The 17,228-nt window shown below is 38.9% G+C and overlaps 1 protein-coding gene across 2 annotated transcripts in view; it reads right to left on the bottom strand.

The window, feature by feature from the left end:
* SCRN1 (secernin 1) overlaps positions 1-17,228 on the bottom strand; it is a 38,456-nt gene that overhangs the window by 4,875 nt on the left and 16,353 nt on the right. For both annotated transcript variants that reach the window (XM_021538176.3, XM_021538177.3), the window contains exons 3-6: positions 11,601-11,782; positions 6,316-6,518; positions 3,251-3,445; positions 1,507-1,672 (exon numbers count right to left, since the gene is read on the bottom strand). In XM_021538176.3, coding sequence (XP_021393851.1) covers positions 1,507-1,672; positions 3,251-3,445; positions 6,316-6,518; positions 11,601-11,782 — 746 coding nt within the window. The remainder of the gene's footprint in view (positions 1-1,506; positions 1,673-3,250; positions 3,446-6,315; positions 6,519-11,600; positions 11,783-17,228) is intronic.

Here is a 17,228-nt window from a genome sequence, read left to right as displayed (position 1 = left end):
TTTTGTAACAAATCTCAACGTTCAGCCTCACATCAGTTTTTTCTCCTCTGTTCCCACTGGCATCTCTCCTCCTCCTTCCAGATTTAAGTTTTATGAAAATCAGAAAAAACCACTTGCATGAAGCAGGGAAGATTACATATCTTGCTCAATATCACAGGATTTTGCATATAAACAGCAGCACTTTAGAATTCTACTTCAAGAGCTGGGAGAAGACATGGCTACCAATATTGTGACGCTTCTCAAAGTATTTTAACACTGAATTTGGATCTAAACTCCTAAGAGAGACAAACATAAAAAAAAACCATCAATACAGAATCTTCATTCCTGAGAAGCTGAAAGTAGGTTTTGGCAAGTGCATGGAACAACTGCCTTCCTTCTCTTTAGATACAGAACAACAATGCACCCTGCATTCTGCAATGAAGAACCTGCCAAAAATGAAGACTTCTGGAACACATAATTAATAACCACTGCCTGTGTACAGTCAGCAGGTTCAGTGCTGTAACCCTTTCCATCACTGTCACAAAGCCTTGCTGACTAAGAATTTACGTGACTCACTACCTGCATTTAAAATAATTCTTTCTTAATGCATTACAGTGTCAAATAAAGCAAGAAATGTTGAAAACAAGGCTTTTACGCCAGGTTTTCAACCTTCAAAAGGACAAAAATCCCAAAAAATAATTTGAAGCCTTGTTCCTTTTTATCACAAAGAATTTGCATCAAGTCAAAGAAAAGTTTGGGTGAGCAAGTTTAAAATTGACACTTAACCATGAAAGTTTGAGTTGCATAATGCAAGGTGGGTGGAAAGTCCCTTTGGCATGGAAGACTTCCACAGCCCTCAGTAAAATCTAATGATTACTACCAGCCCTCTAACAGGAGTGACAATCAAGGGCACCGTTTTTTTCTCCCCATAACCTCTTTACCTCAATGCAAGTGGCAGATCTCCTGAAAAACTGCAAGTGGTTTAGTTTAATTTCTGTGAATCCCAGGTGGATTCTGTTTAAAACACAAGGTAATTCATTAGTTCTTTGATGATCTGGCATGAGTTCCCTAACCTCCTCAGCTACTTTCACCTAGCAAGGACACCGTGTAAACCAACTGGAAATTGTCCCTCGAATAAAAAACATTCTTGGGATCCCAACAACTTGCAGATGTTTTGATGACATATGAAGCTACCTAGAGTACACAACCCTTCTCTGATAGTTAAAACACTTCATTTTTGGAGTTTTGCACCTACCTGTTAGAGAGAAGTGACTTGGGAAGACCCCCACTTCATAATCTCAACAGCTTTCCAACTGGAAAGCAGCTACACTGAAATTCCTGGCTCCTCCCTAAACTGCATTTCCCCTAGAAGCTCGCTAACACAGGACTGTCAGATTGCACGCCACAGAGCATTTCTGGTCAGAACATGCTCTTGAAATATTTCCCAGTTTGGGTGGCAGGGCTTGTTTGTTACCTTTCACCCCATCACCTGCTCTGTACCCCAGGGACCCCAGTGCTGTGGCTTACCTTGAAGGATCTGGTGTGCCCGTGAAGTAATGAATACAGGGAAAACTAGGGTCCTGAGGCAGAACAGACACTATGCTAGCTGTAGTAAGGAAAGATTCAGAGTCCACACAGACACCACTATCCTTGTCACGCAGGACATCAATCATAGCTTGTGCAGAAATGTCACCTATATGGAGGGGGAAAAAGATTCCTGAGTGTTCAATGGCTTGGAGCCCAGGTAAGGATTTTAGCCTGAACAAGCTTTGGCCTAAAATGGCCACTGACACTTGACATTGGCATGTCACAAATCCCAGTTAACAGTTTCTACTTAAGCAATGAACATTCACAAAGAATGTGCCTAGCTAGTAAATGAGAATGGTAAGAAGCATTAATTAGGCATGGCAATTGCCAGGTAGGGGGAGATGCTATTAAAAAGGTGCATATTCAGGAAGAAGGCTGTAATACTGCTTTAGCAGTTACTATGAACAGACTATTTATTTAAAACATCCTTTTTCCACTACCCAAGCAGGGCAGAATGAGATCTTCCACTTCTCAATTTCCATTCTCAGTTGAAATTTTGAAACATCATCTTGCAGTCACAGAATGTTACAGCAACAGACCTAGGCACTAAGATTTTTCTCCAAACCCCTATCTACAAGAATCTTCTGTTCTCACAGTGTTTTCTGCCTGTGTTCACCCCAGCTTCCCCCCCATTGCTTTTCTCACATGCTCCTTTGGCAGGTCAGGCTTCTTCCCCATACCTTCTCAAGCTCTGCAGTGACTCAAACCTCCATGCACAGGTGCCTCAACACACCAGGAGACACAGAATGACTCAGCAGCCTGCAAGATTTTCAGCCATAGCCATCTATCTCTAGGGGCCCTCAGGGATTTTAGTGCTATAATCCAGATTTATTAAGATCTTTTACCTATAGCCCTTCAGAATTACTGTATCTGCCTCAGACACTAACCACACTCCCTGCAATTCTGCAGCCTTAGCAAGAACTCTGTAGTGCAACAAATATCTCACCTCTACACTCTTCAGAACATTTACCAACATGCGAAAATGCCAACAGTCTAGCAAATTCACATCTGTGGTAAAGGGCTTTTTATAAAATAATAATTTGTGCTATTTTTCATGCTTGAAAGATAAGATATGTGTCAGCTATGCACTGATGCAGGCTGTCCATTTCAGAGATATTTTGGCCAGCTGCAGTGAACTGAAGTCAGTAATAAATCTGGGTCTAGAAATAAACCCCTCCTTTGATTGCAGAAAATCAAAGGATGTCTGTCCCAGTAGCTTTGTTCTGCTCAACAAAGAAAAAGCAACTTCAGTTTGCAACTGCTCTTCCTTAAACTATGCTCTTGAAACTTTCCCCAAAAGGTTAAATCTGCATTTTCCCCAAAAGGCAGATTGCACTGAGCTCAGTCTTTGATATGTGAGGCCATTTTTTTTTAATAGTATAATTTTAGTGTTAGGTAGGGCCACTAAAATTCCAGGAAAGGACAGATGCAGTGGCACATAATGCACATCAGAATACTGAAGAAAGTTACTTTGTAATTGTAATCCCGTTTTGAAACCTTGGGGGCGACATTAAGGGCTTCCTCCTAAATTGTGGCAAATTTAGGGACAGTCTTTAGTTCTGATCTTCCTTCCTACAGAGTTTACATGTAGAGGTGTTCTCAGTCACATGTAGTTCTGGACAGAATGCCTGAAAAGGAGGCAGCAGTGACTAAAAACCCCACAGAAAGATAGTTCAACACTTACCACCTTGCTTTTCTAGGCTCTCTCTGCCAGAACAACAGGCTAAATGGTCATCAGCAAGAGAAAACGCTTCAGAAAAATTGAAGTCTGACTCTCCATTCCACCAGCCTTGACTTTTCACATAATTCCTTAGTTCAGGATGCTCAGCATCAATTTTTGTAGTTAATGAAAGCTGATTGCAAATGCATTTCACTCCCTCTAGAAATAGCCACATATTAAAAGAGAGCATTAATACAGTTTTTCTGGGAGAAGCTGGAAGGAAAATGTCATATCAATTAGGAAACAAATTAATCCATTGGTTAGTATGTACATTTGGCATGACTGCGTAACTATATAATTACACATACACAGAATTACCAATCACTGCAGGTTGCAGAGCTCAATCCTCTGTGCCCTGCTGAGACACTGACACCTGTGATTCACTGTGAAATTTAGACAGAATGCCAGCTTCACAATCCACACCTCACATGTTCTGACCACAAAGCAACAGTGTTACCCAAATGCCAAAGGCACCTGCCTAATCTTTTTTCTAATGGCATATTCCACAGACACAAGAAGGCTTGAGATCTGACTTGATTTCAAAATATATTTCAGCAGAGCTGCATTTAATGAACCTTCCTTGCCCTTGAAAATTAAGAATTTAGAAAATGTTTTTAAAATCATTACAATTGTTTTAAGCTTCCCAGCTGAGAAACAGTTTCACTGTAGGCTGCAAGATAGGTTCAAATTACAATTCTTTTATCTTAAATTTTAAAATGGCATGAAGTATAAAGAATGTGTAAGTAGCCTCCAAAGAATACTGAACTTTTTTTAAGTTCCTTTTATCAAAACTACTGCAGTGCTTATAACCATATATCCACAGCATGGCAGTGGTTGCTGCAGATATTCCTCAGAGAATAAAGCAAACTTATTGGAAGCCAGAGAAAGAGCTGATAAAGTAAAACTACAAACTAAAATAAACACAGATTCTGGAATTTGGCACAAATAATTTCTTAGACAGAAACAAAAGCAATAGTTTTGGAAGTTTTTAATACTGCCTTCCAAAAAAGTAAGCTTGCTTTTGTAATGCCCCATGCATGCAATTTAAATAATGGGTAACAACTTCAGGAAATTCTGTGCATCATTCTGCAAAAAAGTCCCTGTAATCCAATTCTGATTTACATGAGGGTCACTGGCAGCATATTCTGATTCACCCTTTCAAACAGCATACTTTTCAAGGAATTTTATTGATTGATGAGGATATTTGTATTTGTGTTCAGCTAGGCAACCCATTCTTTAAGAGCTCTTTAAGTATTACATTTATCAACTCATGCAAAATAATATTTCATGAGTTTGATCCACCACCAAAAAAAAAAAAAAATATCAACCAAATAAATTTTTCCACTGATACTTAGGAACATTAATAGAAAGGACTTTGAAATACTAATTCTCAAATTATTGTCTGAGAGTTGCTTAATAAACACTCACTAAAAGCTTTACAGTCCTGCAGCAGTAATATTAGAACTCTGACGATAGTCAGGAAAAAATATGCCTTCACACTGGGGAATGGCACATTTTCCACATTTTAACAGCATTTGTGCATTCATTTGAAAGCTTAAGAGGCACACTTTTGGTGGCAGAAAAGAGCCCTCTGAACAAAGTATGAAATAGAGAGTTCTTACATAGCCAGCAGCCTCTCCTGCAGGGCTGCAGGAGGTGGAAACTACTTATCTGCAGCTCACAGGGACCTCCTGAAGAGCAATGTGCTGGTAGAAACCAGAATAGAGCAGTAGAATCATTTCAAAAAGCTGCAAGCATCAGATGGGGGCAACAGTTTATTTGCCTTCATCTGAAGGGAGGAAGGACATGAAGGTTATATATTGCTGATGCAGCTAAAACTGCTACATAAAACCCACTGTTCTTCAAATATCAGTCAGGCAGGTCAAGAGAAGAAGGCAGGCTGTCACTGCATAATGCCAGGAATCAGCTGCTTGCCAGAACTGGGATTTCATCAGGACAGTATTTTCACTCTTCTCTCCTCTATGTTTGGTACCTATTCATGCCAGATAACCTGTAGGTATCCTTAAAATGCAAGCTTTACTTGGGAAAAGACCACCTCTGTGAAGGTTACTGGTTCCTGTTTGGTGGCAGGGACTGACAGCAGGCCATCACACAGCATTGCACAGCCTGGTGATATTTCTTTGCTCCTCCCCATATCTGCTATCTCCTACCTTTCATTTAGGGAGAAAGGAGGAGAGAATTGAATGGATCTGTCATAGCTCAAGTCATGGATGAAAAAACTCCTCTTGAACACTGAATTTTCACTTCATTCAAGCATGAGTATATTTTAAAATGCTCTTCTCTTATGAAAATAAAAAAAAATCCCTTCAAAATCAAGATGAGAATAGATTAAATACAGGCCTTAAACAATCATATAACATGAAGGCAGCCCATATATGCTGGAAAAGTTTTAAATAAATTCATCCACTAAGCCAGGGAATTCTAGAAGTTAGTTTGGCAGCTCTGGCTTCACACGTACAGAAAAAGAAACTATTTACAAGTTTAAACAGCAGAAAATTATTGTTTTGCACTATCATTAAAAAAAACAGGGATATGAAGGGAATATATCTATTTCAGTAAAGGAACCACCACCAGCAACCCATTCAATTTATCATCTGAAAAAAAGCCCTTTTGTCAAAACTATCAGCATTATCCTTTCCTCCAATATTTTGGATCTGTAAATAATAATTTGGGCATTAACGCCATCAAAAAAAACCATCTGACATTTCCAAACAGAAAACAAATCTGGGAAAATACACCTATCAAATATAAAAATTATGATTATTACATAGTTTATGCATAAAGGCAACAATCTCCATCTTCACAGAAAATGCTAAATCACATCAGCGAATGCAAATCAACACATGGAAAAAAGCCAAAGTAGTACAAATATAGAAAACTAAAATCGGTGATTTAATCAAACACTTGCATTCATTAGTCAATTATTTAAACTCACTTTAAGACCAATTCTTCCAAGACCACTCTTTACAGCTATTTTTAATAGGATTTGCAGTGAGTTCTAAACTAACCTGTGATTTTTTCAGCTGCCCAATACTTTCCAGAAGTCTCCAGTATCCAGGCTTCATTTCTGTCCACAATCAAAAACGCACTTTGGAAAGTATGGCATGAACTCCCATCTTCATAATAATTTCCACCTTGTCCATGCTCTTCCAACAGAGCAACTATTACATCCAATGCTTCTTTAGCTGTTGCACCCCTTTCTAAGCCAAGTCTACAAGAAAAGAGTAAAACAAAGAATCAGAGAGGAATGATACAGTAAGATCTCCTTAAGTTATTATTTTTAAACGCCAGCACTCATCTGAATTTAAAATATTGAAGTGCCTGGTATGCCTAATATGAGTTCTTGCTTTAGTTAGTTGCTAAAGGATGAGATATAGAATTATTTGTTTCTAGTCTTGATTTTCTATGCTGGTTCTTTACTCTCAAGCCTATCATAGGTTTGTTTTTTTTTAAAGTCCAATTACCAATCATTGATCTCAGCTGTACTGTAAACATGTAATGCTCTATTTATCTCCTCGGGCAGAATACATTTGAAGGACAATTTATGATTTTTTTTTAAGTAACAACTGTAACAAGGTTACTTTTCCATACAAGGATGGGAAATTGTAAATTAATATTACCAGCTATCAGAAAAGAAACAGAGTATTCAATATTACAGGCTCTCTACAACCTCTCTTTCTCAATGCTCTGGTTGGCCATGGAAACCAGGTGTTATCCTTCTATGCATACTACATGCTGTAAAGACAAACATTTGTGCACAGTCACACTTCAGAGCTCCTGCAGAGACTTCCCCAAAAAACTATTTGAATACCAGATATGGCTTTTGTCAGAAGTAAGAGCAACCATATGTCTGAAAGAACAGAATTTTAAAAGGAAGTTCAAGCAAAGCAAGGGTACTTTATGGAAAAACAAACTGAGGTGTGGTAATAAATTTTACAAAGCCATAGGGAATGACTGTATCCTGCCTTGAGTAAGTGGCATTAAATAAGCCCTTGATATAATTTACAGCCCTAATTGAATCAACAACAAAAGCAGTAACCAGAAGTTGAAATCAGAACTGCAAACAATTTCACTGGTTCTAAAATCCAATTACTGGTAATAAGGAAATGCAGTGTTTCAAACAACAGCGTATCCATGCCTCCATCCTTTGGGAATTACCTGGATCAGTCCAAAATTTCTCTCTGTTGTTTTGCCACCTTAATATTTTCCTGTGCTTGTCTTTCTCTAACCGCTCTATGGACAAAATAATTTTGACTGATGGACAGTTCCAAGAAAATAACTTTTTTAGACATAAGCAGTATCTAAGCTAGCTCTTTCCATTTCTCTTGAAATCATGTGACAAGAAAACGCTACTCTCTTTCTTTCCTAAAAATTACAGTAGACAAATCAGGTCCTGATAGTTTGAATACAGATTCGTTGATCTCAGTACTTCTCTGCAGTGGGTCTGCATTGTTAAATACTTGGCTACTATTAGCCTTGTTTTAGGCTAAATTATTGAAAGCAGTGCTTTCATCTCTCTCAGCAGCATCTATTTATCACTAACTGACAAAGAAGATCTAAGAGCCAGCTAGAATTTTAAGGCGTAACTTAAAGCGACAGTTCCTCCTCCATCATCTTCTTACTTTACATTTATAAGATCTTTCCCTCTAGTCTTTTTTTGTTAGCTGAAACTTGTTTTGCACTGGTGAGTCCATTTTTAGTCCCTCTGCATTTATGCTTTTCCTTCATTCTTTTCATCACTGGTGCAATTGCTTTTTCAGACCAATACAGCTATGCCGGTCTTTGCACATACCAGAGACATAATTTAAAAGCCAGTCCAAAAGCATGTCTTATTTATTCCCAAAGAGCAGTCCCTGACACAGGTAAGTGAATTGACTGAAAACTACCTTGGTGACCATATAGCCACTAGATTCAGTGATAATCTTCTCCCCTCTCCCCAGTTAATGACTAAAACCATTAGGTTATAATTAGATCAAAAACTGCCAAGAGACATAACATCCCACTAAAACTTTAATAATGTCTCCCTGAAAATTTCCATTTGAGATGGTTACAGTCTAGCTTTTGCTGTCAAAACTGCAGCAGGGAATCAGGCTGATGAAGCACCCTTTAGGTATTATTTTTCTATAAATGGCTCCAATGTTACATTTATTTCCATTAAGTAAAGGTATAAGCACTGCTTTTGCTTGGCTGCTCCTATCTGTCAGTCACAAGGGACAGGAAAATAAAATTAAAAAAAAAAAAAAAAAAAAAAAAACCGGAAAAAAGGCCATCCTACACAACAACCACACAACTTATTTCCACAAAATCCACAAAATTAAGTCTTGTCAATTATCTCAGCATCAATGTCCTGTGCAACCACAGCATAACCCTCCCACTAACACACTTCAGAGTACTCTTCAAGGTGAGCTGAAAGAACAGTTAGAAGCAATTTCAACCCCAGATGAGAGCTTGAATTACTTATTAATAAAATTGCAGTGATTTAGTACAATCCACTGCCTAAGTACCTCCACTATGCTGTCATATTGTCAAAACAATATTATCTTAAGCTTTTCAACTTCACCTGTTACATAATGCAGGCTTTCCAAATTAACTAACATATTTGATGACATTCTACTTTATTCAGTTTTGAGGTCTCTAAGGAAAGAAATCAGTAAACAAATTAATACCATTTTAAAGAGCATTCTTGACTCCCTGCCAAGATTGGCATCTCTGTGTGGCTCTGAAAAAATTATTGCACCTATGATGAAAAGAACAAATAAATAATACAAACACATAGGAATTAAAATTAAGACAAAAATGCAAAAATAAGGGTGTAATTTACAGGTTTCTCCATATTTATCTTTTGTATGATAGTGCTGTCCTAACTTACCAGCAAAATAGTACATGAATTCTTCAGAAGAATATGTTTCCCTAAGTGAACAGGTGCTTTATAGTTGCAACTGTGCATCAAATAAATAAATAAATAAATAAATAAATAAAAAACCAAAACTGCAGGCATCTAGGAAGAATACCTGAAGAAAATCCTGATAAGCTAATTAATGCAGCAATACTGGTATAGCTTTCAAAAATCAGCTTTTAAATAAATCCCTTGGGAAATGAAGGGTTCCTTAGGAATTTGGACTGGAGCATATTTTCTCTCAGTTTTTCTGTATCTATGTGTCCATGTTCTCCATTGAGATTAACTGGGATGGGGATCAGCCTGCATGGAATAGGACCAACTTCTAACCCTGCAGTCCATCACACAAACTTTATTAGTTTCTTAAGAATCATTCAAGTGTTCTGACATGCTGTGATACTCCAGCAAAGAGGCAGAGCTGGTTCCAGCTGCTTCACTGCAGCCCAGAGATCGATTTTGTACTTGATGGATCAATCTCTATTCTATGAGGTGACATGGAATAGACACACTTAATTCAACTGGCCAAGTCATCACAATCAAAGGAAGAATCACTTAGGCTGGAACAAGCAGCAGATGGTTCTCCTTGCCTGAAGCAACCTCTCTCTGCATCTGAGCTGCAATTTCTTCTGCAGGTAAGAAGAAAGAGAGGGAGTGTAGCACCTACAGGTGATGATTACTTGTGGTTTATGGCAGTGCCTCCTTACTTTGGTATGTCCTAATTTGCTGGTGTGGGTAAATCTAGAGCTGTTGGATAATATCTATATTTGAATGTTAAACTGTCCTTTGAGAATGTAATAACTGATTAAGAAGTAAGTAGAACTTGAGATTTAAACCAATGTTTTGGTAAAGCTTCAAAAGGACAGTGGTAGGACAAAAAAATAAAAGAAGAGCTTAGAAAGTCATCTAAGTCCTTTTCTTCACAAAAGGTTGTCCTATACTTCCTTAAACAACCCCTCTACAACATCTACTTAGCCTCTTTTGATGCAACTAAATTCTTAAGTTCTCTCAGGTACAGCTTCTCCACAGATTCCTTTAGTATATACAGGGCTTAGAGAAAACACCAAAGAGAAAGTTAACCCAAATTCCCTCATGATTTTGTCAGTGGCCAGATTTTAAGAGCTCTCTGACCACATTTCCAGTTTCCACTGCATACTCTTCAGTTGGCCCATATTCCTCTTGATTTATGGTAGCTGGAAGCAGACACTATTTCTGCAGAGACATGTTAGAGAACAGTTACAATTTCAGGCAGCTATACACCTAACAACCATTTCTTCTAACTCATATTTCCCAGCTTGTTCATGAGAATAACTTTGAAGGTTTTAACATCCTCTTAAAAGTCTATTCCCTATCCTTTTATCTATAACATATCTTAACTCATTGCAGGAGTAAAGTAAAATGGTTTGATGGGATTTTTCTTGACTACCAGTTATTACTGTGCATTTATTAACTCCTTGATATTTGAGGTTTTTCCCTTTCAGGAACTGGGGTTAAGCTGGTTTACAGCAACTCCTTTTAACAATATTAGGTATAGCCACAACATTTAACTTTTTCCAGTCAACCGAAATCTCTCCCATTTTTCACAACTCCTCAAGAAAAATGAGAATTCACCTGTAACTGCTTCAGTCAGCTTATTATGTATCCTAGAGCAATGTCCAGTAGGACTATTTTGTCAGACACTGATTTACTTAGATATGCAGCTGTTGTCCTGTTTGGTCTTTGAATTGAGTCCATTTGCTTCATTACTCTTTGTATTAAGTTCGCATATTCTCTCTTCTTTCATTTTCAGCTTTCATCCCCCACTCAAGCCTCCTTTAAATTCTCTTCACCACAAGATCAGCATGCAGGCTGGGGCTTACAGTGCAGCACAAGCCTTTTGGGCAGACAGCCGTCAATGAACAGACTCTCAGGAGTTTGTGTGCCAGCATTTGAATAAGGGCAATGGCTTGCATTGGAATGCATGGGCTGAAGTAAGGCATAGTAGTTTGTTTGTGCCTACAGTTGGCTATAAGCCCAGAATAAGCTTTTTAGCCCAGAATAGGCTGTTGTAAAGTGGGGGAGAATGAAGGGCACACCAGAAATCTGATATTACAAATTAGTTAGCAGTTCCTTACTAACAATGTAATCATATCTCTTACCCTGTCAGAATAGCCACTGCTGGACTGTAGGGTAGGTAGACAAGGTATATTGAGTGAACCCGTAACAGATTGGCACATTCTTGGTAGCTAAATTCAGATTGCAAATGTTTTAGGTATTCACTCAGCTGTATCTGGAGCCCTTCCTAGCCTGGTTATATTGTTTTAAAATCTCCTTTTGCTAATACCACAAAGCTGTTACCTGGTACCAGCATCATCTAAGGCTGATGATGAAAGGCTGGTCACAGCTCAGCCGGACACCCACCTGACAAGATCCATGCCCAGCAAGGCTTCAGACTCAGAAGCTGGTTCTCTGGTCACGACAGCTTCGTTGGCTACACACACTCCGTGCTCATTAGCTCCCATTTCTGCCCCCCAAAGCCAGGAGGGCCTGCTCAGCACCACAGCATGAGTCTTGGGCACCTGCTCAATCTCGATGTACGTGCACTGCAGAGACAGCAGGGAGAGAGAAAGTTAAACAATCACTTCATCTATTGCTGTGACTGAAGCAGCACAAGACAGAAAGGACACACATAATTTAAAAGGTCCATGTTTTGTGAATGAACAAGGAACTTTTTAAAACATTTAAGCGTCATGTTTGAGCCTTCACATCCTTATACTGCATAAGCCTGGGAAAAGACATGTGCTGATGCTTGCAGGTTTCCAAGAGACAAGCAGGACCCAAATGATAGAATCGGTGGAAAGCAGCAGGAGACAGACTGTACTGTCATATTAATAAAACACAGATCATACCTGTACATAGTAACAAATTCAAACTATTCTACCACATCCCCTGAGCACCATCTCCAGTACTTTAATACATACATCAAGTAGCAATGGTAAATGGGACAAAATACATTAGAAGGCTTCCTCCTCTCCCTTGCTGCCTCCCCTGCAGCTGCCCCCAACAAAGAGACAACTGGTAGAAAGAGGAAAAAACACAAGTCTTGGAAAGATTCACTTTGATATACAGTCACAGAAGTAAAACATGGATATTGCTGTTGCTTAAAGTGGTGTTTTTACTATTTTAAATGGTCTACCTTAATTAGATGTCTGCAAATGTACTCTGATAAAGTCAAAACAAAAAGGAAGGCTGCAGAGAGGTCATAGCAACTGCAAGGAAGAAAGAAATTATCTTACCTTTCAAATACATTTACTGGCCTTCAAAAAAAGCACTGCTTTCCGAGACAGCATGGATGAGAGCTGGATCCATCATTGTTTTGTGCAAACTAAAGAAATGGACTTTACATTTTACTGTTCAGTTGACATCAAGTTTTTCATCAACTTGACGTGATCAAACTCTACAGAATTTGCTTTTGAGACACCTAAATTTCTGTATTTATGAGGCATCTCTTAAGGCCAACGTTCCTATTGTTACACCTTCCTTACAGAAAGTAATCTGCAACAGGTTTTTAGAGGAGTATCTGATCGGGTATATCCAAGTAAACAGGATCATCAGAATGGAATTGTGAACTAAAAGTTATTTGCCTTGTTTGCCTGGCTGTGCCAATATTAAAATCTAAAGCCAGATAAATCAGTCCAAAATTATCAGAGCTTTAGTAAGCTTTGTTTTTTTCCTAGCCTTTCTTTCTGCCTTTAAGGATTATACAGCATGATCATCTTCAGCCTGCAGTCTTGAGCAATGATTTTTTACAGTAATAGTTCCTCTAGCATGCAATTAAAATGTGCAATAGACTATCTTTGGTCAGAAATGAGATTTTCAGAGTCCTTCACTTTGACCATGCCACAGGGATACAAGAAATGAGCTTGCCACCTTCATTAGGTAATGCGTGCAAATAGGTCAAAACTAAACATGACAAAAAACAAACCACCACAAAGCAGAGGGGCAGTGAACTCTTTCAGTCTAAGGACAGGCTTAGGCAAGAAGATCCTGTCACGGACAAATACCTGCTGTATTTGTAGGAGAACATCCCAAATATTTGACAGGCTGTTTGACCAAATTGCTTATAGAGTAAGATCTGACTAATTAGAACTCTTTATACAGTTCACTCTTTGCTTCATTGTGTAACCAAACTATGCCATAACTGACATTTATCATCAAACCCCCCCTCTCCTTTTGAGGTGTCAACAAACAAATCTCATCTTTGACATTCTACACAATTTCATTTCAGAGCTTCAGGTCAGTGCTGTTTGGATAAGCACTTGACACGTGTGTGAACAGAGAATAAGTGGATTTGCTGGACTTGCAAAGGGGGACTTGGAGCAGCAGGGGAAGATTACATGTGCAGACAACATCAGAGCAGCAATCAGACCCCAGGTCTGCAGCTTCAGCCCCCTCCATGTCATAGGTGGTCAGCTGCCTGTAGCCATCCTGCAGAGCCATCCATGAACCTTCTCAATCCTACAGCAAAAACCTAGACACAGCATGGAGGAGACTTCAGTACTCCATACACCCACACTTGCATCGCATTTTCTGGCTGAATAGCCCCATTATACAAGCTTGCTTACACTGACTCTTTGATTTTTTAGAAGGAAAAATGATAACACTCTGAAAAGTGATAGTTAAGCTAAAAAAGTGCTGAATGCCTTTGCGCTGCAAAACATATTTGCAAGGCTATCCTTGCTACCAATCACTTATTACTTGGTGTCTCATTCCAAAAGCAAGCACTACTAAAGCTGCTATTCATTGCAAAGATCTTATTGTCAATGATAGCAGTTGAGAAAAGGGAAGGAAGAAATTGTTCCTGGTTGATGAAACCAGAGCATTCTGGAAAAAAACGGTGGGTTTGTTTGGTAACTATGTAATCAGAGGCCAGAAAACATCCATAGGCAGCACTACACACCTCAAAATACAGCTGACACCTTCAATATTGCTTCTTTATTGTCCCCCAACTCAAAAAGCAGTGAATATGGAGCATATTTTCATGCTATATTCAGTTTCCATACAATAACTCAGGTACATAGATGATATTCAAGCCTTGGCTTATTTATATAAATTGTGTCAGAAGACCTAAGTAACAGAAAAACCATTTCAATCTGACAATTGCTGACAGGTCTTGTAAAACTGCTATTGACTTGATTCTTATTCATTTGTCATGATTATTGACACTGCTGAATAAGTCTTGATGACATTTTACCTTCCCACTAAAATTATTTACTCAAGTAAGCATAAAAGTAGGCACTCAATGAGATTTATGTATTAAGGCAGGAGTTTGGTTCATATTTATAATAATAGGTATGAGCTTCTCAAAGAACTAGGGTCCAGAAGTGACAACAGTTTATTAATTTTAAACATAAAGCTCTCACTTCATAACTTCACCATCCCCTCCTTAAAATAACATCAGAAAACCTCTCCCAAGAAACAAGAGGAACTGGGCTATCCACTTGTAGCCAAGACACATAAGTTGTACAGGTAGGTCAACTAGAGCCAGACACTGGATTTGCAACACAGCAAACCACTGCTTCTTGTTCCACAGAAAGCAGGACATATCCTTTCAACAGCTAAAGCACAAAAGGAAGGAAATAGTGAGGGAAAGACAACACTATCCACCAAAAAAAACCCTCACTGGCCACTAGATCTCTAGAAACAAGAACTCAGATGATGACAGGATTTCAAAAGCATGCAAAAATTCCAAAATCCCTGTCCCCACTCCTGCACCCCACAAGATTTAGCAAATCCCTCCAGCACAACAGCAGAGCAGCCTGTTCCACTGAGCACTGGGCCAAACTAGGCAATGACAAATAAAACAGACATCAGGTACTGCTGTGATTCTGCTTGCCACTAACTCTGCCTTCAAAATTCCTGAAATGCCAAGCCTCAGCTGGACTAACATTTTTCTTTGAGTATGAATGCTAAAACTAGAAGAATAATGACAAATTTGGGAGCACAAGCTAAGAATGAGTGGTGTCAGGCTCCATTGATTTTCTGGAACTCAAGCCCTGAAAGTGGCATAACTAGCATCTTGCCCTGTGACAGTAAATTCCCATTAGAAAATATAAAACTGAAGAAGAAAGACCTCACACAGAAGAGATTCAGCCAACAACTTTAAAGAGAATTGAACAGGCTGGGAACTAATGATACTTCTTTTATTTCATTTACAGTATCAAGAGGAGAATCTTACCAAGGAATTCTAAGAATAGCACAAGGCATAAATGTATCTGCCAGCCTAGCTAGGGCATGCAGATAAGTTGGAGGTATTCCAAAACCAGACAGGACAGTCATAAGCACAAGAGATTTCTTCTTTCATTAATGAAAAGAAACTATTGTGCAGTTTCTACTGTACCAAGGCTGCAGAAGCCCAATTCCTAGCACTGTCAGTCAGGTCATTATGAAATATCAATGAAATCACATAGGCTTCAGCCCTGGATAACAAAGGCAATAGTCAGGGAATGCTTTAGAAAGAAATGATCTTTGAAAAGGGGCATTAAGACTCCAGATACAAATGAGATCCCACCCCAAACACCTTCCTTGCCATCAGATTCCAGCTTGAACTTGGCATTAACTCTTTGCTCCACTGCTTTAAGCACTACCATACCATAGCACATAACTGAAAATAGGTGAAATATCTGTATGATTGCAGCAACTCAGTAAGTTGCACCACTGCTGCTTTTTTAACCCTTTCCAAAAGAGGGGTGCTGAGGCAGTCTCACAGCCTGCTGCCCCCTGGCCATCAAGACATTGACACTGACAGCCTGACTGGAAAGGTACAGACAGGTGATTCCACAGATGACATGGGCTGCCTGGGCTTTCCCACCATGGTGAAGTGGAAATCTGAGAAACTAGAACAGAGCTGTTCAAGAAAGCCCTTCAGACTATCTACTAATGATGTGCCTAGCACATGTTTACAGACAATTCTTCTGCTGCTTATTTAGTGAAACAAATTTAGCAGAGCTCAAAGAAGTGGGAATAAACTCTCCTTGGAAAGAGAAACATGCAAGTAGTATGCACAATACAAAAGAGGTGGTTAGCCAATGCTATTACCACTGCTTGCTTACACAGCAAGTAGAACTATAGTATAGAGTGGAAGACACCTGGATGATTTTACCACAGCCACTAAACATGGCCATGATATCTCCTACAGCAGCAGAACTTGTGCCACAGTGCAGGGGACAGCCACACACCAGGATAAATCCAGCCTGGGTACCTCTCTAGTAGTCAGCCCCAGTTCTAGTGCTCACATGGTCAAACCACATCAGGGAGCAGAAGTCTCTCCAGCAGCAGGATGAATTCAGCAGGATAAATTCTCAATTCTCATCTCTCAGAAACACACACTAAGGATACTCCTTGTATCCTCACATTGTAGCCAGATATAAAAGCATTTACTAATTGTACAAATAGAGAAAAAAGCCATTTTCTGCCACAGTAAAGTGTCTCTTTCTTCATATTAAGAACAGGTTTTTTTCACTTTTTATTAAGACCCAAGTGCATTTTACATATGTTTTGTATTTGTATATTGTTCCCAGTTGTTTGTATTCATTGCAACCAATAACCAAAACATTTGAATCTTATCTCTAGCAGTGTGCAAGCATGACAGATTTTATTCTAGGAGAAAAAAAAAAATTACAGAAGCTAGAAAAAGCTAAACAGTTCCCCTGACAAAAAGCAAAACTATCTGCACCCTCTGACTGACTCTAACCTGCTCTATGAAGCCACTAAAGAGCCTCAGGCATGTGAGCCACTGTATGGAAAAGTGCACCACAAAATGAAATTTAAGTATCTTTAAACAAATCAAATATAATACAGAGTGCAGCAAGTCACCCACGGCTGAGAACACTCTGGAGACACTATATGTCAGAGTAGATTTAGCAGTCCAGAATTCACCTCTTGTTTTCCAAGATAAAAACTTAGCAGTGTCCTGGGTGATAAGCAAAAGCAAACTGAAATGTGGATGAAGCCTATTAATTTAATGTTTTAAAACACTAAGAAACAGAT

This window comes from Lonchura striata, chromosome 1 (genome assembly GCF_046129695.1).
Source record: "Lonchura striata isolate bLonStr1 chromosome 1, bLonStr1.mat, whole genome shotgun sequence".
Taxonomy (NCBI): Eukaryota; Metazoa; Chordata; class Aves; order Passeriformes; family Estrildidae; genus Lonchura; species Lonchura striata.
Note: the sequence above shows the minus strand (reverse complement) of the source record. Positions and strands in the feature narration are given on the sequence as shown.